This window comes from Macrotis lagotis, chromosome 8, assembly GCF_037893015.1.
Source record: "Macrotis lagotis isolate mMagLag1 chromosome 8, bilby.v1.9.chrom.fasta, whole genome shotgun sequence".
NCBI classification, from domain to species: domain Eukaryota; kingdom Metazoa; phylum Chordata; class Mammalia; order Peramelemorphia; family Peramelidae; genus Macrotis; species Macrotis lagotis.
This window is the reverse complement of record NC_133665.1, coordinates 151,805,695-151,828,750: the sequence shown is the minus strand read 5'-3', so window position 1 is coordinate 151,828,750 and position 23,056 is coordinate 151,805,695. Positions and strand designations below refer to the sequence as shown.

Genomic DNA, 23,056 nt, shown 5'->3' with positions numbered 1-23,056 from the left:
GACAGTAGTAGAAATTTTGGGGAAATATATAAATAATTGGGGAATTTAATAATTGGAGATAGCTGGAGAATTTTTCAAAAAAGAATACTGATTACAGTTTTGTTGTAGGGATGAAAAACAGAATTAAAAAAGTACAGAATGAGCAGCCACAAAGTAAAGACAACACTCCTGTTAAGAATATGCTAGTGAAAGAGAAGAAAGAGCGGAGGATGCCAGCAGATGAGGAGAGTTGAACAGGCTGATGACCTGAGAGGTCAGGGTGTTCCAGGGGACATCAAGCTGGGGGGGGGGGGCGCACAAGGAAGTGAGTGAGCCATCATTGATTCCAGAAAGATCTGGGGTTCAATCTCATTCTTGTACCTTCAAAGTGAATATGGTATTTCTCCAAGATTATCAGCAAGATTGTTAGCTGTTGATTTGCACTGGGAAAGAAGCTTTCTAAGTCAATGAAATCACAGATCCAGTTAAAAATAACTGCTCCAAACTTTATTTTTTTTTTAGGCTTTTGCAAGGCAAATAGGGTTAAGTGGCTTGCCCAAGGCCACACAGCTAGGTAATTATTAAGTGTCTGAGGTCTGATTTGAACCCAGGTACTCCTGACTCCAGAGCTGGTGCTCTATCCACTGCACCACCTAGCCGCCCCCTGGTGCCCCAAACTTCTTGAGAAAAGAAGTGTGACTAGAATGGCAAGAAGACCAGCAACAAGGATCTGAATCAGGCAGGACAGTCAGGAAAGTAATCTTCAAGTGTGCAAAAGATTCAAGAAATGAATGGTTTGAGAGTGGTACTGATACCTGGAGAGGGGATGTATTTTCTACATTTTGCATTAAATAAACTTCATGAGGTATATTCAAATTATTTAGGGAATGTATAGGTTAAAATGATCTCATTAAAACCCTCCATCATACCTAGAAAAAGTTATTCAGCTGAACAATTAATCATCAATATTGCTCTGAAAATTATAATTATAGGGTTTTGTTAAAACAGAATCCCAAATCTTTGAGATCTCAAATTCCATTTTCCTTCTATGTAAAAATGTATTGTTTTAAAATAAATTCTATCTAGAACACTGACAAAACAATGCATGTTGTGACCCAAATAGTTCAGTTACTGAATTGCCACTTGAAAGTTTATGTGAATTATGACTGGCAAATGGCCTTTTCAGTCTATTTATAATGTTGCAAAACTGCTACAATTTAAATTAGGACAAAAATACCTCTCACATAGAGTAAGAAAATGGTGATTTGAAATAATTCTGCAACAAGTGAATGTTACAAGCTAATTTTTAAAAAACAAATTTCAAATTTAGCTAAATTCTTGTGTGTTTATTAATTCAATTTCAAATGAAAATAGTTACTCTGATTTCATGGTTCCTAACCTTGAATCCTGATCTATCAGATTCAACCAACTCTGAGCTTCATCAGAATTTGCGAGTACTCACTTTGTTCATAATATCTAGTTCACAACGAAGTCTCTGGATAGCACTGCCAATTTTAAGGAGCTGGATTCGTAATGCATCATCAATAGGAAGACAGGCAGCTACTCTGTAAGAAAAATCTTCAAGACATGATGAGTTTTTCAATTTTAAGAACCAGATAAATAAAAAAAGCATATCTTGTATAAAGGACATGCAGAATCACCTATCTTTTGAAGATGGATCCCAAAGAAAAGCTTGTAATACAGTGATAGTCAAAACTTAAATATCAACACAATACATCAGTCAATGATAATACCAGAAAAATATTACAAAGTTCAAAGAAGTCTGAATCATGTGGATTGACCACACCCATCCTTTATGCAATTTAAAAAGTTTTCATGGGCAAACTTTTACAAATAGGAGTTCTAATTCATATGCTTAGAAAATCATCAAATTAGACCAAATACCTATGGTAAATAGAGTATTATTTTAATTACACTAACTTAAAAACATATACAAACATTAAATAGTAGAGTAAGTTGAATGGAGGTGTTAGAATCACTTAGAAATGCAAAGATTGATATTAAATGAAAAATTCTCCTTTATAACTTTCAAAACAATTTTATATGGATTTAAAAACAATTATTATACTCATAATTTTCTGAGAAAAGGATGCCTAAAATATATTTTTACATATGAATCCAAAAAATTGCATTTCACCTTCTTCCTTCTGATTTTCTTCTACGTTAAAATTATTTCTAGAGAATAAAATTAAATTAAAAATCAAAACACTTTAGGTTTCCATGAAGTTAAAGGAATTCCCCTTAAATAAATACCACATACTTTTTCAATATGCTAGGCACTTAATGTTTGCTGCATTAGATTAAAATACTGTGAGCTAAAAAGTAACTTTTCATACCAATTGGATTTGAAGGAAGAGATTCATCTTTTAGATTTTCATCCCATTCATGTAGTTGTTTCTTGACTCTTTCCATTAAGGTTTCCTATGATTAAAATAAAACATTAATATTAACAATTTAGCTATTTTATCTGTTTATCAGAAAAGGCCACAGTAAAAAGTTCTTCACAAATACTATGTATATATTTTATTTTTTTAAATAATACTCTATTTTCCCCCAATTATATGTAAAGACAATTTTTAATATTTGGGTTTTTTCAAGTTTTTGAGTTGCAATTTCTATCACTTTCTCCCACCCTGAGACAGTAAACAATCTGATATAGGTTTACACATGTATAATCATATAAAACATTTCCATATCAGTTATTTTATGAAAGAAAATCTGAACAAGAAGAAGCCAGAACGAAGGAAGGAAAAAAATAGCATGCTTTGGTTTGCATTCAGACAACCTAAGTTCTTTCTTTGGTGGCAGAGAGCATTTTTCATTATGACTCCATGGAATTGTCTTAGATCATGGTATTGCTGAGAATAGCCAAATCATTCAGCTATTCATTGTTCAATATTATTGTTACTGTGCTGTACACATATTTTTTAAAAAACAGACAACAAACATTTATTAAGTGCCTAGTCTGTGCCAGTGCCTAGTCTGCTCAGAGGATACAAAGAAAAGCATAAAAATATTCAACATCTCCTTAGCAGTTCTAACCATTTCTAATCTTTAAAAAAAATCCATTATTTTTTGGTACTTCCTAGCTTTGTATTGTTACATGGATGGTAATTATTTTCTGACACTTATCAGTTCCTAGAAAAAGATTGATGATTTTTGTAATAAAGTTTTCTAAGAGAGTTTCTATTAAAAATCTTTCCACAAGTTACTTTATTCCTTTGCTTCTCCAAGCTCAATGCTTATATTCTTGTCGGAAGCTAACTGTGACCTAGCCTAAATTCTGGATCACTCACTGAGGTACTTACCTAAATAACTGGAGAGGGGTAGATACTGACAAAGAAGGTTCTAGAGTCTAACACAAGATCTAAAGTAATACCACTGGTAAATCTGGGGTACCCTAGGCATAAACATGCTTACCAGAACTCTAGCAGAGAGGCATGCATTTATTTAGTCCTAACAGATTTCTCTCTATACCTTGTCACAGGAGAGCTTTATAAGGGCTTCTCATTAGCATTCATCAACACTCATCAGGTGCCTCATCTTCGAGAGGCACGATGCTAAGGATTCAAATAGAGGTGACTTCAGGCCTTGCCCTCCAGGAGCTCACAATCAAATGCAAATAAATCTAACCCAAACAGGCTGTCAAGATAAAGTATAAATAATAATTACAAGAGGGAAGGCACTGAAATTCAGAGGGTGTCTTTTTGTTGAGACTCAAAGGAAGCTATGGTGGTCCAGAGTCTGAGTGGAGGAGGGAGAGCCCTCAGAGATGAATATATGTTGGGCTTTATCTCGAAACAGCCAGAAGAGCCATGTCACTGCACTGAAGAGAGTGTCTGGGCACAAGGTATAAGAAGACTGAGTAGGAAGGGGGGCTGGGGTGGGCAGGCTCTGAATGTGGAACAGAGCTTTTTATTTGTTCCTGGAGACAAGGGTAAGCTAGTGGAAGGTTCAGAGCAAGGGAGTCCCCTGCACACATTAGGTCCCATTCTACCTCATATCACCCACATTTGTAGTCACTAAACATGCAGTTTCAACATGGTATCCCAAGTGGAAATTCAAGGCAAGTCTTAAGAGTATGGATAAAAGTTAAATAACTGACAAGGATGATACTAATCTTCTCCATCAAGGCCTCCTCTAAGGTGTCTATGAGTAGAGTGAGCAGTCCTCTAGTGAACTAAATGAGCCAATATGTTTTAGAAAGCAATTCCCTCATCATCTGAGGGATCCTATTGACTACTTTGGAGGATTTTTTTCTGATATTAAATGTTACTTTACAATTTCTACTGTGATAATGCCCACAAGCCCAAGAAACAGTATTTCTTAGTCCACAAACCCACTCTCAGGATAATGTTTTTATAAAACACTCATAACTGAAGGAAATATGAAATTTAAATTAATAAAAATAAAGAAGTTATTCTGTATTTTGTTTTTCCTACCTAAGTTCACAAACTTCCAGAAATCCACAGATCTCTTAGAGTCAAAGTAGGGAACCTTTTTTCTATCAAAGGCAATTTTTGGATATTTATAACATCATTCATAGGTCATAAAAAATTATCAACTTAAAATTTAGCCTGCTGTATTTGGTCAATCATTTAATTAATTCACCCCTAAAAAGCTTCCAGATTTATTGAATTCCGAGTCCAGTCTGCAGTTGCCATGGCAGCACCAGACCAAATGCTTTCAAGGGTCTCATAAGACTCAAGGGCCACATTTTCCCTATCCCTGCCTTAAAGGGTCAATGAACCCCAGGTTAAGAAGAAACATAAGGAGAAAGAGAGATAGGAGATGGGGAGAGGAAAGAAGAAGGGAAGTAAGTAAGAAAAGAGGGAGAGAAAAAGAAAAGAAAGGAAAGGAAAGGGGAAGAAAGTGGGGGCAAGCCTGAAAGTATAAATATGAATGCATGCATGCACAATGTTGTCCTTTAGTTCTAAATGTGGAGGGAAGGATCTAAAAAAGCAATCTTTCCAGTTCTCAGTGCCCTTCATTTAATGAAGCGTTACTTTAGGAAATAAAACTCCATTCAATAAATATGTATCAAAATATAGATATTGTATATTAATATCCACCAAAAATGAAATGATAGGACTTAGAAAATGAAAGCTTAATAGAAATAACTTACAGCATCATATAAGGAATAGAGCCAGGGAGGCCAAGAAGTCAGACTTGCACAGTGAAACTTCCTCTGAAAACAGAAAACATATATTAAATCATAAAATATTCCTCTATATTAAAAAGTGGAGAGAATTTTCTCAAAAAAAAAATCTCTCCCTCCCTCTCCTACTTGTGCCTTTGGAGATTAAGAAGGAAGGAAACAAGCAATCATTACACAACTACCATGCAGCAGGTCATGTGAGAAGCATCCACTAATATTTTCTCATCTGAGCCTTACAACAATCCAGGTGCTTGACCTGTTTTACAGCTGAGGAAACTGAGGCAGATGGAGGTGAAGTGGCCTCCCCAGGGCAGCCCAAAGTCTCCACTACTAGACAGACTCTGGGAGTGGGTGGGGGCCACCACCAGACAGGGCTCAGCACAGTGTGGGCTCACTGAGTTGTCTGAGTCCAGGGACTGCAGTCACTTCCATGTCTGACATATAGGAAACAATTAATTTTCACTGAATTAAATGGAAACTAAATAGTTGTGGGATTTATTTTAAAATCAGCTTTAGGGCAGTGAAAGATTTTTATATTTTAAAAGGATAAAAATCTGGATATGGAAGTCTTATGGATTTATTTCTATTGAAAGGTCAAAAAGTATTCTCTGTGTTTGAGTATGACAACCATTTTTATTGAAACAGGTGGTCAGAAGGACAAAATACTGGTGTAATCTCAATGCAATTCAGTTAAATGAATCATTTACACAATGGATCTACTTTAGGCATAAGCTGCAAGGATGCACATGCATGCTCTGCATACTACTGAAAGGTAATCATGATAAAATAAATGCTGACGACAACTTAGGAAATGTAAAAGAAAAAAAATGAAAAAGAAAAGAATGAAGGTTTAAAACACATTCTTCACTGTATTTACATTGAAACCTCAAAACAGAATTTAGTGTTAGAACCTATAGAACCCAAAGTAATTGGACTGAGAAACAAGATGTTGTTTTCATACAAGGTTCAATGTAATCAATATTTACTTATTATCTAGAACTAGCTGATTACGAAACTGAATGAGGTTATTTCAAATGTAATGAAAACAACATTTTCTTTCTATTACAATGGAAATTCTTTATTAACTTTCCTCTAGAGTGATATGATATTGTATGTTTCCAGGATTTAAGTCCCAATCTAATCCAATTTCTCCACTGAGGAGAGGGTAGGGGAGAGGGGGGAGAGAGAAAGAGGGAGAGAGAGAAAAGGGGAAGGGAGGGAGGCCTTGTGGATATCAGTGGACTGCTGTACAATATCAAAGATGATTTGCAAACAAGAAGTGGCACAAAGAAGCCTTTAAAAGGAAAATGTGTGTATACTTTATGCTGAAATATATTAAAATCATATTAACAATGAGTCATTACAATAAGTGAAAGCAGAATTAATTCAGTAGAACCCACAGAGCTAGGACTTCCAAAATTTTTCTTTTCACTTTGAAAATTGATTAAAATAAATCCCAACCCCCAAACTCTATAGTTTAAAAAGTAGAAAAATCTTCAATTCTAGATACTAAATACTCTTCACAGTGTTCAAGAAACCTAAACACAAAGTTCAACAATTCCTCCGCCCACCATGTTTTATAAATTATTCCTAATTTAGTAGTATTTTCTAATTTTGCCCAGTGAATTACAGAATTCTAAACTGATAATAGGAGACTGGTTACTTGTTTTATACAGTGACCCAAACATCCCTGTGTTTTCTATGCCTAACATATAGGCTGAACAGAGAAAAAGGTATTCAAAAGATTCTTCTAACACTAATAAGAGGCGTAGACATCATGAGAGAACAGTTATTACTGAAAATATGTAATCCTGAGGAAAGCTACAGGTCCTAGTACTAGTAACTTTGTGTAGCTCTTTAAATTAATATGGACTTAAATTTTTTATCTTAATGAAACTGAGCTATAATGAATACACTTAATACATCCAACTACAGCAATCTTGTCTTTCAACAACTCCTTATACTACTCCTTTATTGACTACTCTGTAACAAAGTAATCTAAAGAATGTTATAAAAAGCTTCAGCTTGTTGATATATTAAGTTACACATTCTATATCACATAAGCAATTGCTGCAATAAACTGAAAATTAAGATGCTTGGATTCTAGATTTTCTAATTCACCATCACATCTTACTTAAAAAAAGCAATAATTAATGTGAATTTAAAAGAACAGCCATTTTTCCTTCCATTAACTGCAAAAGCACAGACATTTTTACTTCAAAAAGCTATTATTAAAGGAAGAAACAATGGTAGATTTTTGCAAGCTGAATAATGTTGGTAAAATGTAGGGAAGCAAAAATGGAAAGGGCTTCAGATTTGGAATCTGAAGACTTAGGCTGGAGCCCCAAATCTGCCATTACTGCTGTGATACTGAGCAAGCTTCTTCTCCTCTTTGGGATTCAGTTACCTCACTGTCAAATGAGGGGCTGGGCTTGAAGACCTCTTTAAGGTCTCTACTAGGTCAAATCGATGATCCTATGATTCTGTCTGACAGAATATTAAATGCTTCATACAACAAATGACTTCCTATTATAAAATTAAAAAGTGTTTCGTGATGAAAAGAGAATGGCGCTGAGAGTTAGGAAACTTGGTGTTTAGCTGGAGCTCTGTGTAGGAGTTACAAACTCTCTGGGCCTCAGTTTCCTCATCTGTAAAATAAGGAGATAAGACAAGATAATCTCTAAGGACTATTCTAGTGCTAAGATTTTACAGTTTATTGTGACATTAAAGGACCATAAAATGCATATAATTAAAGCACATTTATTATTTTCTATCAACTATGTACAGTTAAATAAATATTCAACCAAAGAACATAAATATGTGAAAAAAGAACACTTTTTGCAGAAGAGATAGCAAAAATATTCAAGTAGTTTCAGAATTCCCAAAATGTTAAAAGAAATTCTTGGTGCCCTGGAAGAAAATTCTATCTTATTTTTGTGTCACATAAATAAACTAGAAATTTATGGATATACATTTTTAAAATATATTTTTAAATATATTTACAATATGAGGTATCTCATAAGAGCGGTCAATGCTTGAACTAATTTTTAATGGCACATGAAATTTGCTTGGGTCTCAGGAGTGACCAATGCCCTGGTTGCCAACGAGTCCCTTTCTTTTGGGGGTGGGGGGTGCAGCATCAGTATGTTTTATAATGATCATTTCTTGGTACCAAGAAGCAGTCATTGATCCCTCTCAGAACTATCTTTTTTCCTTTCTTTGGTTTCACACACCCAAAAGCATGTGAAAAGTTACTTAAATTTGCAAGAATGCAATAGTGTTCAAGCAGAAAAAAAGTCAAATATCAACTCATCACTATTAATTACATTTCCACTGAAATCAAGGGCAATATTATAAATCCAACAGTATTCTCAAATACACAAATGAAAATGCACATCTTTTATCCAAACAACTTGGCTGTCATCCACTTGAATTCTCTAAAAATCCCCCCAACTAGAGCTAGGCAGTCAGAAAAAGAATTCTGAAGAGATGGTTAATGTTAAAGAGAAAACAATTTAGTAAGCACTAATAAAAGCAGTGAATTTAAAAATTTCTATGTTTCTGTAAGGAGTTGAAAGGTACAAAGTGCTAGTGTAAAAGGTGGTCAAAGTGATACTTGATAGGACCACAGTGGCTTGACTTTGGCGTTTTGTTATGATTTTTTTCCAGTGTATTAAAAAAACTGAGAAAAACTAAGGCTGAGGTTAAGAGCAAATGGGTTAGGTATTCATGTGTCATTTCCTCCTTAAAGATTTCTATAGTTGTTGGTCTCAGAATCATCTTTAAACAACATTCTGCTTAATATAGTAGAGCTGCCATTAAATGAACACAGAGAGAATCCAAGCAGGAGACTACTCAGAAAAATACTCAAAAATATGGGAAATATACACATTTTCCCACCCACCTCCATTCCAACAAGAGTCAAGATAAACTGAACAAACAAACAGCTGTGTCTGGTAAAAGAGCAAATTTAAATAACAGCAAAGCCAAAGGTTTCAAAATAAGATGTAAAGAAAAACACTAAAATAAGGTTTCCTGCTGGACAGTTTCCCAAATGGCGCCCAGATGATGGCCAAGTACATTTTTTCCTATTCTGATCTTCCATTGCCAGATAACACAGACAGGGGCATGTTTTCCTTCTGCAATGCCCTTACTATTCTGACTATACTTAGAAAAGCCCACTTCCAGGGTACTTTTCATACTTTTAGGAATGTGCAGACTTTAGTGAAAAATGCTCTGTTCTGCAGGTGGCATGGAAGTTTGTGCAAAGTCTCAGGGTTCAATGTGACATCTCAGGGACATTCCACACCTGGGTCCTCTCAACTCCTGCAGAGATTTAGGCTTCAGTAAGTCTGGACAGGCAGGTGGCTGGTGGCTGAGTCACTCCCTGCAGCTGGTGAGGTGCACTCCTGCCCTTAAGCCTCTTTTCTGCTGCAAAAGCGTGTGGCAACCTGATCAGCACATGTTGGAGGGGTCCTGAAGCAACGCCTCAACTACAACTGCAAGATGGAGGCAAGGGCTAGTTATGCACCCTGTAAGAATTGGAATACCTGGAACTAAAGTGTGTGAAGGAAGGAATGAACTGAGCCTCAGAGCAAACTTAGAGAAAACATTACAGAAGATTCACACACATTAGTCAAAGTTTTTGTTGACTCTAATACTAAAATGGTATTGTGGGAATAAGGCTCTCCTACCGGTGGTACCTGCATCTCCTGTTTGTTGTCATCATACACACACACATCCTGTCATGAAAACCTATAGTCCAATGATAGAAAAGAAGAAAAATGCTTTTGGAAATGTTAATGAGTTTGTTCTATGCTCAAGTGTCCCATGAATTTATACACATCCTTGAAATACCAGACAACTTGGCTAATAAAGATTTGCAGATGTAGTAGGTATCTAGAATCTTAAAGACACAAGTAAATTAGGAGTAATACAGGTAAATGATGGAAGATACCAATTCCCAAATTCACAGCTCTGTTCTGGGACTTCCACATCTAAGAATCATCACTCTGTCCCTAAAGGGCTTCCTTGGATCCACATAAAGAGACTTAGGACCTTCAACACCAGACAACATATGGGAAGTTTACAGAGAAACAAGAGCAATCTCTTTCCCAGCCCCCTCTCCCCCCCATGCATCCCCCCTCCCTTTCTTTTCAATGCAGTTGTACTTTAAGGACAAAAGGCACAAGGTCCTTTCTGAGGTTTGTCTTTTGCTTCCTTTTCCATTCTTGCTCTCCTCTTTCTGCATCCTAGCTTCCCTCCCTTTCCTACTGTCAAGACTGTCCTCTTTCGTCTATATCCAATACATTATATAGTGTTCTTACTCTACCCCCTTTTCCACTCAATCTTTAGTTTCTTCATTTCCAGGGGCTCCCTTCTTTTACTTGATCCCCTAGCCTTCTTTGCTGTCTATCTCTTTCCTATGTCCTCCATTTTAATGAGATCTGATTTTCAAAAAAGGACAGCCAACTAGTCTCATGTCCTATAGGCTCAAAAGGAAACTAGATGTGGTCAAACCAGGAGAGTAAGCGACTAGATGCTGGCTTCCTACTAGATTAAAGGAGAAAAAAAATGAATTATCAATGGAGTTTTTTTGGACCCAGCATGTGATTTCATTGGTACAGATCCCTGGTACAGAAATTTATTCTAATTCTCAAAGGCAACAGGATCATTGGGCCTACAGTCAGGAAGACCTGAGCTCGAATCCAGCCTCAGATACTTACTAGCTGTATGATACTGGACAAGTCACTTAACTATTGCCTGCCTCAGTTTACCCAACCAGAAAATGGAGAAAATAAAAGCACCCACCTCTCTCAGTTGTTGGGAGATCAAATGAGATTAGCACGGAATACAGTTCATAGTGTTATCATAGTTCATTTGTTTTCCTATCATGCTTGTGACCCCATTTGGTTTGCTTGGCAACAATACTCGAGTGGTTTGCCATTTCCTTTTCCAGGTCATTTTACAGATGAGGAAATTGAGGCAACCCTGGGGGGACACAACTAGTGGGTCAAAGCCGGATCTGAATTCACAAAGATGAATCTTCCTGATTCCAACCTAGTAGTCTATCTTCAGTGCCATCTAGCTGGCTCGTGGCTGGTACTCTATAAAGACTTATCCACCTTCTTCCCTTCCTATTCTTCCCCTCTTCTACCTATACAGCTCATCAACTGGTCTGGAACTTAAAGACTTAGAAAGTTGCCTGAGGCACTGAAGCATCAATAGTCTTGCCCAAGCTCACATAGCTACCATGTGTAAGTGGTAGGACTGGATGAGTTCTGGACTCCAAGGCTGGCTTTCTATTCACTATGCTTTGCTATCTCTTGAATCATTAATATAATCGTAGAAAAGAAATAAAGCATAATTATTTCTCAACAAATGAAACCAAAATTTTCCAAATTACTGGGGACATGGGGAGAAGAGGGGAAAAATAGAAGAAAGAGGGGATCCACCTATCTAAAATATTCATCAACATAAATATTCAGACTGTGATTGGAACTCTTTGGGACAAGCATCCACTTCTTTGGTGTCCAGCACAAGTAAATAACAAAATGAATTTTGGATTGTAGAAAAAAAAATATGATTATCTGACTTTTTTTCTAAGAGAAATTTTCCATTAATTCAAGCATGGGGATGGTCACAAAATATCCTTACTTTCAAGGTATATTATTATATAAAAGGCAAGTTATTTTCTTGTAACAATTTTGAAAACCAGCATTTTTGAGACTTGAAAATTAAATGAAACTGTTAACCATTTTAACCTAATTTTAGAAAAATCAATAGGAAGGGCGGCTAGGTGGTGCAGTGGATAAAGCACCGGCCTTGGAGTCAGGAGTACATGGGTTCAAATCCGGTCTCAGACACTTAATAATTACCTAGCTGTGTGGCCTTGGGCAAGCCACTTAACCCCATTTGCCTTGCAACCCCCCCCCCCCCACAAATGAATAGGAAAGACATCTTCAACTTTGCAGTTATCAATATACTGAAAGTAATGCAAGAGAAAAAATAGACTGAAATAAAGAATATAGTTCTGGGGCAGGGGAGAGCTGAACATCCCTACAGAAGTTGTAAATATCAGACAGTATTAATATTGTAAAAATGTCATAAAGATAGAAATGTACAAGTTGTTTGGAGATGCATAATAGAAGCAGTTTGTCTAATGCCTCTCCAATGAAAATCCTGAGTCATCTAACACTAATTAAAAATCATACACTTTGCCATTACAGTCCTTTCACAGGCTGGTAAACGGTACACAGTTGAGCTAAGTGATTTTCCAAGGTCTTGTAGAGAAGCTATCCAAAGCACAAATCAAACCACTGAGTCAGCCATCTGACAAACTAATCCACCTACATGCTCAAACAGGAGGACAGAACAAGTCATATCATGAAAAGAAAAAAGGTAATAACCTTCTTGTGTGAAAGGAATTGGGTGACCTTAAACATTTTGCCTTCTGGTGATCTTCTGAGTTCTCTTCAGCCAAGACATACAAAGGTACTTTGTTTTAACTGGGGAATCTCATGTATTTTCTTACACTTCTGAAAATCTCACATAAAATTTAAATTAAACAAATCCAATTATCGTATCTACAAAAGACCAAAGAATCTATAATGTTTGATCTTCATATTAACTGAAAATGTCATTGTAACCTTAAACAACACACTACTAGATAAAATTGACTCCTCCCTCCACCCAAAAGTTCAAAATCAACCTTCCTGTTAGTACTTTGGTGAGTATCCCTACCTCTAATGTGGGCTACGAAGGAGGTTTTGTTTCCTTGGACAAAAACTATTAAAAAAAAATGTACATTCTATCTGAAATCTTGAACAAGATATAACACCCTACAACCTGGAAGTAACTGGAAATAAATATCTATAATTACTTTTGTAAAAGAAAAAAATAATCTATTTAAATAGTTTTGTACAACTAACTACTGTCACCATTTTTAAGAGCAACAAATTCCAAACAAATATTATAATTCCAAATCTTTTTTTAAAGACCACCTGTTCTAGGAAAGGTAAAGTTAAAATATTTTAAATTTAAGTTAAAATAGTTTACTCTGATTTTTGTGCCACACCCAAGTTTTTTTTTTACATTAAATTATGGCTTCAGAAATAAAAACTAGAGCTATGTTATGCAATAGTTAGATCATAATGACTACCCTGGATAACACTTTTCCAGCTTGTTTTTTAAGACCTTTCAAATATATATAGTCAAAAAACATTGAGCAACCTGAGTTGGGAGACCTACTCCCCAATCTTCTTAAAACCCTCAAGTGCCTGATTGAGAATATGACTGGGTTGGATGAGATGATTGCAACTGTGTCTTCTAGTCCTAAGGCTTAAAAAAAAAATAACTCATTTTTAGAGGAGCAGATCTAAAGATATCAAACACAAAAGACTCAAAGTTTGCAGTAAAATGCATAGGAGGTAAAGTGAATTCTGAGTGGTGTCCCAAAAGAAAGAGTCAGCGGCTTCACTTAATTTTAAAAGACGCAGAAACAATTTGTTCTCACCTTCTGATATTTTTGCCACCACTGAGGTGAACAGTGGTCTTCCCAGGACACAGGTTTTGAAGATGGAAAAAGTTGGCACCTACTAAGAGATTCCAACTGGATCGCAGACATGGTTGAAGGTAACACTCGTTCAGGAAGGATTTGTACTTTAGCTTGCTGGATTCTGTGGTCAAGAGAACCAAACGGGGGGACATTTTAAGCAAAAATTAAGTATATGCAGATTACAAGCTTGAAGAGATACAATCATTCTAAAAATACAAAAATCTGTAAAGCTATTTATTTTTCATTGGCCAATATATATCAATATACAAAACACTCTTTTTCTTTTCAGGTTTGTTTTTTTTTTGCAAGGCAAAGTGAGTTAAGTAGCTTGCCCAAGGCCACACAGCTAGGTAATTAAGTGTCTGAGACTGGATTTGAACCCAGGTACTCCTGCCGGGGCCGGTGCTTTATCCACTGCGCCACCTAGCTGCCCTATACAAAACACTCTTCAGCACACACACAAAAAAATAGTCCACACATTATATATCCCATTATGCTTTAATTCAACAGTGACTAGATAGTTTGAACTAAGGCAGTTTAATCTTAACACAGAATCAGGAAGAGGGATTTTGGATTAGACTGAATAACACATGACGCTGGTGGGAAAAGTAACTGAGTCAAAGGTCTGAAAGTCAACATAAAATCGAGTAGTGATTCTATGTAGAATCCTGACAGGTGCTACCTCATTTGGTCTTTAGAAACAGCATTTGAAGAAAAAGAGGAGAAAATACAAATGATCTGCCTAATTATTACACAGAAAAGAGATTAAATGAGACTTAAAAGCATGTCTGTGTATAGCATTTCAAATGCTTTCAAAAGTTTACAAAGTGATTCTTTTCACAACATTCTAAAAATTATGACCTGTACTTGAGTATGACTACACATTTTTATAAATTTAGAAACTAAAACTGAGGGAGGAGAAATAAATTAATCAAGATCAAAGAGCATCTGAAGTAATAGGAAATCTGAACAGCAGAGCTGGTCTTTTGATTCTATGCCCAGTCTTTTCAATTAAGGTTTACGCCTCTTCCAGGTTAAAAACCTTATTTTCCCTTTTGCCAGAGAACAAGTGAAAGTTGGTTGAACCAGGCAAATGGAAAAGTATAGTTCACTATCCTCAAAACTGAGTGAAAAGAATTTATATTAGAAAGCATTTTTCCTTGATATTTAAAGGCACAATAATACTAAACTACTGAGCAAATAAAACACCTCAAATTCTATGTGCCATGCTACTTAACTTTTAAAAGCAGTTCCTCAAAATATGCATATTTTTAGCAACTTGGTAAGATACCCAATGATTTTTTTAAAAGCAAGATCCCTCGCTCCAGACAGATACTTGCACTTAAATGTTCGATGGAGCTAGTTCCATCTGCCCGCAAAGCATAGAGGTATGATGTGAAAATGACTCAGGTTTAGTCCTCTCTGCCAGAGTTTTATTTTGATGCCTCATCATGGTATGGATGTGACCTTGGGTTGAGACTATGTCAGCAGGTTTCACCACCCTGAGATGCTCAGCAATGCAATGTGTTTTGTTTGTCTTCTGTCCCAGTACCAACTTTGGAATGGCATATAACTTAAAAGTGTTAGCTGCTCAATGATTCTCCTTTTTGGCTGCAGCAAATCACAAAGACTGCACTGATGGAGCACTCAAAGAAATTTTAAAATGGATTTTTTAAAGTAAAGATTCCTTTAACTGTATGTATATTCACTAAACACATTTAGTGAAAATCCTTTGCCATACTTAACCAAACATTAACTAAAATGATTTTAAATTCTCAATCTTACTTTTGCTGCTGCCTAGATAACTGGTTAAACAGCAAATAAATCTATACAAATATGCACAGGATTAAAAAAACTTATCACCTCAAGCTATTAATGACTAAATTAATAAAAAAAAATTTTTGTCTACGACAAAAAACTACAATTTCATATGATAAAGCACCTATAATTAAAAGATTTGAGTAAGAGATGGCTCAATAATAACTAAAAGGCTTACCATGCATTAGAATCAACCAATAAAATACTTCTAATTATCAACCTCATGTACACACCATCTTTAATTTGGCACTGTAGTTTTTTCAAGTCATAGTGACATCCACAAGTTGGAAAATTCAGGAAATTCATAAGAGGTACAAAAATTATTTGAAAACTGTAATATAAAACCCACAGGAAGATCCTCAGGATACTAAGATGATTTGCTCTAGAAATGAAAAGGCTACAATGCACAGACTTTGTGGTTATTTGAGGTGATACCACTGAGCAGTACCATTTAGTCTCAACCTCCCATCTGCTACAGACGGAAAAGGAAATAGGGTGAAGTGATTTAAATTACACATGAAGAATTTCCAGCAAGGGTCGTTGTTCAAGCAGTCTGTGCTATCTTTTGTGGAAATTTTAAAAATAAGGACAAGGTTTTCAACTTTTTGAGATTGCTTAATAGTGCTCTCATTTGAGGGCAAAGGGATAATGCCCTTTTAAAGTTCTCTTCTAGCCCTGGGTGACAATGGTATTTATTATTAAGTTCAGTCATATGCTTTACATTCTTGAACCAGTTTCATGAATTTGGTGCATTGCCATCTTGTGTTCAAACAGTAACTCTGCAGCAACCAAATAATATATAAGAAATATAGGATCCAATGTTAACTGTCCTATAATGCAATTAAAAAAAAAAAACTCAGCTCCTGAAGAACACATTAAAAAACAAAACACCCTTCAGGACATAAATTCTTTTAAAAGTTAGCAAAAATTGTATGGACACAAAAGCCTGGGAGATTACAATGCCTTTTATCTGACCAATTTACTACTTTTTCCTAGTCTGTTATATTTTTCTCCCTTCTGTCCTATCTCCCAAATGTAACCCTGTATTAAGCACAAGACAATGATAATAAGTAACTCATAGATTTTCAAGGGGCAGCTAAGTGGCCCAATGGATAGAGTGCCAAGCCTGGAGTCAGGATGACCCCATTTCAAATCCAGCCTTAGAAACTTATTAGCTGTGTGAACCTGAGCAAGTCACTTAACTCTGTTCTGTTTCCTCATCTTCAAAATGAGCTGAAGAAGGAAATGGCAAACCATTCTAAGTATCTTTGCCTAGAAAACAACAAGGGGGTCACAAAAAGTTGGATACAACTGAAATGACTTAACAACAATAAAAACTGTTCAACAGGTTAAGCAATTGCTTGTAATCAAGTCAGGTGCTTATTATAGGGATTAAAAAATATTAAGTTATGGTAAGCTACAAACAAAAATAAAATTTAAATACTAAAAATAAAATACAGCAGCCTTGTTGTAAACACCTGGATGTTAATCCACCCACAAATATTTCTAGAATGCCTATTAGGTGCCTAGGCCGTGTATTTATTAAGAATTATGAAACGCGCACATGCGTGCACGCACACGCGCGCACACGCGTGCACACACACACACACACACACACACAAACAGAAGCAGAATAAAGCCTAATTCCTGCTGTCTGAGAGATACTCTCCATTTAACATCCCCTTTACTACAAGAAAGCTCTCCTACTCACTTTTAATTCCTGGGAATTCCCTCCATTAGTTTTCCTGTTTATCCTGTAGTTAGCTTGCTTGATACTGTTTGTCTATTGTCTCTCTCTTAGAATAGGAGCTCCCTGAGGGCAGGAGCTCTCTTTTGCCTCTTTTGGGGTTCCCGCTAAGCACAGTGTCTACCAGGCACACAGTATAGTCATGGCCTGCAGAGCTTTGTGGTGCAGTCTGATTATCCCATCTGTGAAGGGCAGACAGACTCTTCCAGAGACATACTGCATGGATGGGTGCAGTTAGAGCTTTATTGGAATTGTACTGTGAATGGAAACCCAGGCTGGATGGAGTTCTTTCCTGTAACAGGATGCATGATAATAATGTTCTATTACAGTATGAAAATATGGGTAAAATTGAATTGTTTTCTTTTGTAAAGGATAATCAAGCTAACCTATTAAAAAAGGTTAAGATCAGGAGGATAATAAAGGGACAACTTTTCAAGCACACAGAGCAATATCTTACCCATCCGACTGTGTTCTTAGTTCAAGTACTTTGAACCTCTGTCTTCCTACAGCTTTCACTTTAACTATTTCAATTCCAAAGTCCTGCTCTTCCCGATAGGCATAAATTTCAGCTGTTGTTCCAAAATGTGCTTCCCTTTCCTGTATGTTACTGAAGACGTGGTTTTAAAAAAGGAAATGCTGTTCAGTCATCTAAAATGACAATTTCAACATATATACAAAGCTAAGAAGGAAGGGCATTAAACATGTACAAACTTCACAAAACAACTCATTATTTACTAGGGCTCCTTTGTAAAAAAAAAAATCACAACCAGATTAAGGGGAAATCTATACGCAATTTTAAAGAAAATGACAGTTATCAATTTGACTGAATTAATTTAGGACTTAAGGAAATTATGATCAAATAAATTTATTCATTTTCTTCATCAAATGTTCCTTTGATCCCTCTTCCATAGTAGTATTTCCTTACCCAGTTCCAATTTCCTACATCACCCTTTATGATATTTAAGACTTAGTCTTTCTATACCACTGGATTGTATTCATACAAATTATGGATTTATCATTTTGATATTAAGTCTATCTTTTGCAAAGTCAAAAGTTTTTACATTAAAATACAAAATTTGCTTCTTTTCAAGTAAGTAAAATTTCAAGAATTAAGAATTGAATTTTTTTTTTACTTTGTATAATCTGGGGCATTCAATCAAGTTTCTGAAACTTTTAAGAATATTCAAAATAATTCAAACATTTGAAATCATATAATGTATAAAATATAAAAATATTCAAAGCCCAATCCTAGAATGTGTCATATGTACAAATATATGTGTGTGTATGTGCATAGATAGGGCCACACATACAAAAATTTGGATGGTGAAAATCATCAACTTTCCCAAATGATATTTTTACAGTTTTATCAGAAAACTTATTAATTCAAAGAGTTAGATGTCATCCCTGCATGTGCATAATGTTTACTAATAGACAGTAATCATCTGCTCTGGTTTCACTATCCCACTGCAATAATGACTAAAGAAAACAAACTATATAAAAAAATTCACTCAAATGTTTTACCTGTATGCTAGAACAGCAAAAGTTCTGTCTTTCTGAATTAAATTTCTCACCATGCTAACTTCTTGAGGACGAAAAAGTTGTAGAGGTAAAGTCTGTCCAGGTATCAACATCATCATCACCTGTGGCAAAACTGGAATCACCTGACAGCTGTCATCATCATGCAAAGTCCTGCCATGAAATTCTTCCATATCAGAGCCCAGATACTATTTAAGAATACATACACACAATGACTTCGTGGATATGAAAGTAAATTCTAAAGTTTATTAGATTAAAAACTATTAATGTGATATAAACAAATGATAAAATCTGATAGATCCAAAAGTCTAAATTGAAAAATATGACATTTTAATATTAACAAGCAACAATGTGTAAAGTTGTATATTACAATAAGTTAATTATAGTTTTACAAGGATTCTGTGACTAAAGAGTGAAAATAACTCTAATCACTGATTAAATTAAGGTTTCCAATCTGTGAGCCAAAGAGCTATAGAAAGGCATACATGAATTCCTATGCCTATTGAGCATCATTAACGTTTAAAAAACATCCAATATTTTTCAGCATTACATACATTTTTGTAAACTGAATAAACAGTAACTTGCACCTGTTTTTTCAAATGCACATGACTAAGAAAATACAAATTCATTTAAAAGCATTTCTGAATTCAAATTGTCTTTTATCAGAATTTATTTCCTAAGTCAATGGATATTAATAATGTAGACATCAAAAATTATTTTATAATAAAAGAGGTTTCTGATACTCAGTAAGTTTGGGAGCCATAATTCAAATTTCTTTCTTCTCTCTCTCTATATATATTATATATGCATGCACAAACTGAGTATAGTTTTTTCAGAACTTTTCCATAACAGAAGGCTTGTCAGTTAGTAGATGACTAACATCCTCATCCACATATAGTTGCAGTAGGTTATATTGGATAATATCACAATCACTGTTTCCAGTAAATTACGGGAATACATTAGCGAAAAAGCTCTGATCAGGATTATAACCAAAAGTACACACCATATGAGACGTTGGCAGGCTGGTGTCAAAATTTATGATATTAGGTTTTTTGGCTTCTTGGCTGTCCTGATCTTCAACTTCCATTTCATCATCTTCTTCACTTTCTGCTAATAAGTAGTAAAAGAACATTGTTTTTTAAAAAAAGTGAATTAATCTGTCAAAATGCAATAATTTTAATGAAAAGATTTACATTTAAAGTTTTGGGGATATGTCTCTCTCGAGTATTAGTTTTTTGCCTGGAATTCATGGATAAATTTTAGAGGGTCCATGAACTTGAGAGAGAGAAAAATACATCTTTGTTTTTGCTAACTTTTTTTCAACTTTATTTTTATTTAAGGCAATGGAGTTAAATGACTTGTCCAAGGTCACACAGCCAGGCAATTATTAAGTGTCTTGAGGCTGAATTTGAACTCACATGCTCCTGACTCCAGGACTGGTATTCTATCCACAATGCCACCTACATGCCCCTTTTCATTAACTTCTAAATGAAATTTAGAATTTCCTTCAATTTTTTATGAGCCATTATTCTCAGAAAGGGTCCACAGACTTCATCAGACTGCCAAAGGAATTCATTGCATCAATAAAGTTAAGAACTTTTCCTCTGGAAGAAATGCTCCACTGCTATTATGAAAACATCAAAAAACCCATTTTCTATCTGCTTACAAAACTGCATCAAATTAAATAAATAAAGACATCTTCAGGAGATAGAATTGGTAGAGTGGGAAGATCAATAGACTTAGAATAGAAATGTGCTGAAAAATGCAAATAACCCAGTTGGTATGGAGCTCTAGGCTTGGAATCTGAAAAACCTGAATTCAAATTCAGTCTCAGATACTTAGGAGCAAATGAACTCACCTCTGTTCACCTTGGTTTTCTCATCTGTAAACAGGCAGTGCCTACACAGTGCTATAAATGCTTTTCCCTTCTTTCTTTTAAGTTTAATTGGAATTATTAACATTTTCTCCATTATTTCTTAATTTGAGACAATCACCAAAAGAATAAACCAACTCCTGATTTGTAGCATTTGTCAATCTCTGAGGTGGACTAATGTTCACCCTGAAAAATGAACAATCAGCAGAACTGTACATGGGGTTCAGAATTATCTTTGCTCTTTGTCAGCTGTGAGACTCTGGGTAAGTCTTCACTCACTGGGAAATAAAAATTTTAAAAATATAGGGTTGACCTAGATTCTAAGACTAGACTCTTAAGGTCTCTTCTGGTTTAATATTCTGTGATTATGTGATGAACTCCTGTGAGTGGAGACAATTTTTTGTCTGGCCTTCTATCCCAAGCAGTAGATGCTTAAATAAGTGCTTGTTTACTTTGGAATCTTTACAACATTCTTTCTGGTTAGACTACATTGTGAATATTCTTTACTTTGTTATCCAATTACATTAAACGTGAAAAAAGACTGAATTTCATTATGTGAAAATTACACTTCTTAAATTTACATTAAAAATGATGCTACTTTGTGAGATAGCAACAGAAAAATAACTAAATATTAAACAACATGCTCCTCTCAAAAATTTGTTTTCTACAACACTACTATAAAGGACAGGATAGTAAATTCTCTTAGTTCATCACATGTGCAAAGAAAATTCAGGGTAAACAATTTGAGAGTGATTTTTACACACGGGTATCTATCACCTCTCTCACTACAGAGTACTAGTATGTTTGTATGTATATAAAATTTCTTCTCCTTTGTACTTCCATTAAATAAATGCTTTGCTCATTAATTTCTAGCCATACTATACTAATAGTAGCTAGCATTTATATTTTATTCTATTCTCAAATTAACCTGGGAGTCAGGTCAATCAGTCAATTAACATTTATTAAGAGCCCATGTGTCAGGCACTATGCTAAGCAAAATGGATACAAGAAAGGCAAAAGACAGTCCCTGTCCTTGTGGAGCTTACAATCTAACAGGGGAGCCCACATGCTAACAAATATTAATAAAACAAGCTACATTCAGGATAAATAACAAATCATCACTATCAAAAGGGAGGCAATAGAATAGACTGGAACTGAGAAAGGCTTCTGTTAAAGATAGAACTTTAGTTGGGATATCAAGAAAGCTAGGAGGCAGTTAGGAAAGAGTTTTAGTGCACTGAACTATAACCCTTATTTATAGATGAGAAAACTGAGGCAGACGGAGACTACTACAGGAGTCACCAGGGTCATACCTCCCAGGATGTGTTTGACAATCTTTCCTCCAGCTAGCTGCCTCCCAGAAGAATTCCTCTCCTTTCTAAGGCAACTAACACACAGAAGCCAGAGTGATCTTCCCAAGGTGGCAGGTCTGGCAACACTGTTCTCCACTTGCCAGCTCCAGATCGCTGGCTGACTACGTTCAGACTCAGACCACTCCTCTTCATACCCCCTGTGCTGCAGCTACATCGGACTATACCTGCTGCTCCCCATCTCATCCTGCCCAACAACAGAAATCCCTTCTGTCAAGCTCGGAGACTCCCTTTGCCTCTTCCACATCTTCCTAGTCCTGAGTCTGGCTCTCTCACGCCTCTGTGATGTTATATGAATGGGGCTCTTATTCTGCACCCCCACCCTGAATAACACAATACCAGTGCCCATCACAACGTACACACACAGAAGGCAGTTTGTAACCTTTTTAACAATATACACATATTAAGAGGTGTATTTTGCCTAGTATCTCTTAAGTATATTCATAGCAGCAGAGTGAATAGAGAGCTCTTCCAGGGCCAAGAAGACCTAAGCTGAAGTCTCATCTCAGACACACAATGACTGTGTGGCCCCCAAAGAAAATTCTTAATATTCTAAGTAATCTCCTAAGACTATATAACTTGAAGGGAAGGGGTCAGCCTCCATCCAAAGAAGTCCTCCGGTGCTAATGAAATCACAGATCTCACTCTCCTATGTTAGAATTAATAACCAGAAAGATAATACATAACAAAAAGATAATAGAAATATTCCGATACATGTAGACCCACACCCACACTGGTTCCAAAATGTGGACCAAAGATCGTAAAGATGCAAATATGTCTCACTATTGTGAAGATGGTGGAATTTTTACTAACTCCTGAAAATCAATGAGTTAGCTAACAAACTGAAGAACTATGTTGCGAAACCAGTATGACAATCGTGAAATTATATTCATTTTCACTAAGAATATAAAAGTGTTCCATTAATTGAAGAGTTCCTACCATCCAATTGCAAATGTCTAAAAATGGCAATATGATTATTTAGGCACACACGGCTGTA

General features: G+C 35.6%; 1 protein-coding gene across 5 annotated transcripts in view; it reads right to left on the bottom strand.

Moving 5' to 3' along the window:
• The window catches only part of CRBN (cereblon), a 36,074-nt gene that overhangs the window by 12,089 nt on the left and 929 nt on the right, over positions 1–23,056 (bottom strand). For 2 of the 5 annotated variants that reach the window (XM_074198687.1, XM_074198689.1), the window contains exons 2-8: positions 19,820–19,926; positions 18,802–19,004; positions 17,738–17,887; positions 13,674–13,836; positions 5,126–5,188; positions 2,337–2,421; positions 1,442–1,557 (exon numbers count right to left, since the gene is read on the bottom strand). In XM_074198687.1, coding sequence (XP_074054788.1) covers positions 1,442–1,557; positions 2,337–2,421; positions 5,126–5,188; positions 13,674–13,836; positions 17,738–17,887; positions 18,802–19,004; positions 19,820–19,926 — 887 coding nt within the window. Of the gene's footprint in view, positions 1–1,441; positions 1,558–2,336; positions 2,422–5,125; positions 5,189–13,673; positions 13,837–17,737; positions 17,888–18,801; positions 19,005–19,819; positions 19,927–23,056 lie in introns of those variants that run through there. The other 3 variants (XM_074198688.1, XM_074198690.1, XM_074198691.1) reach the window with 2 other exon arrangements.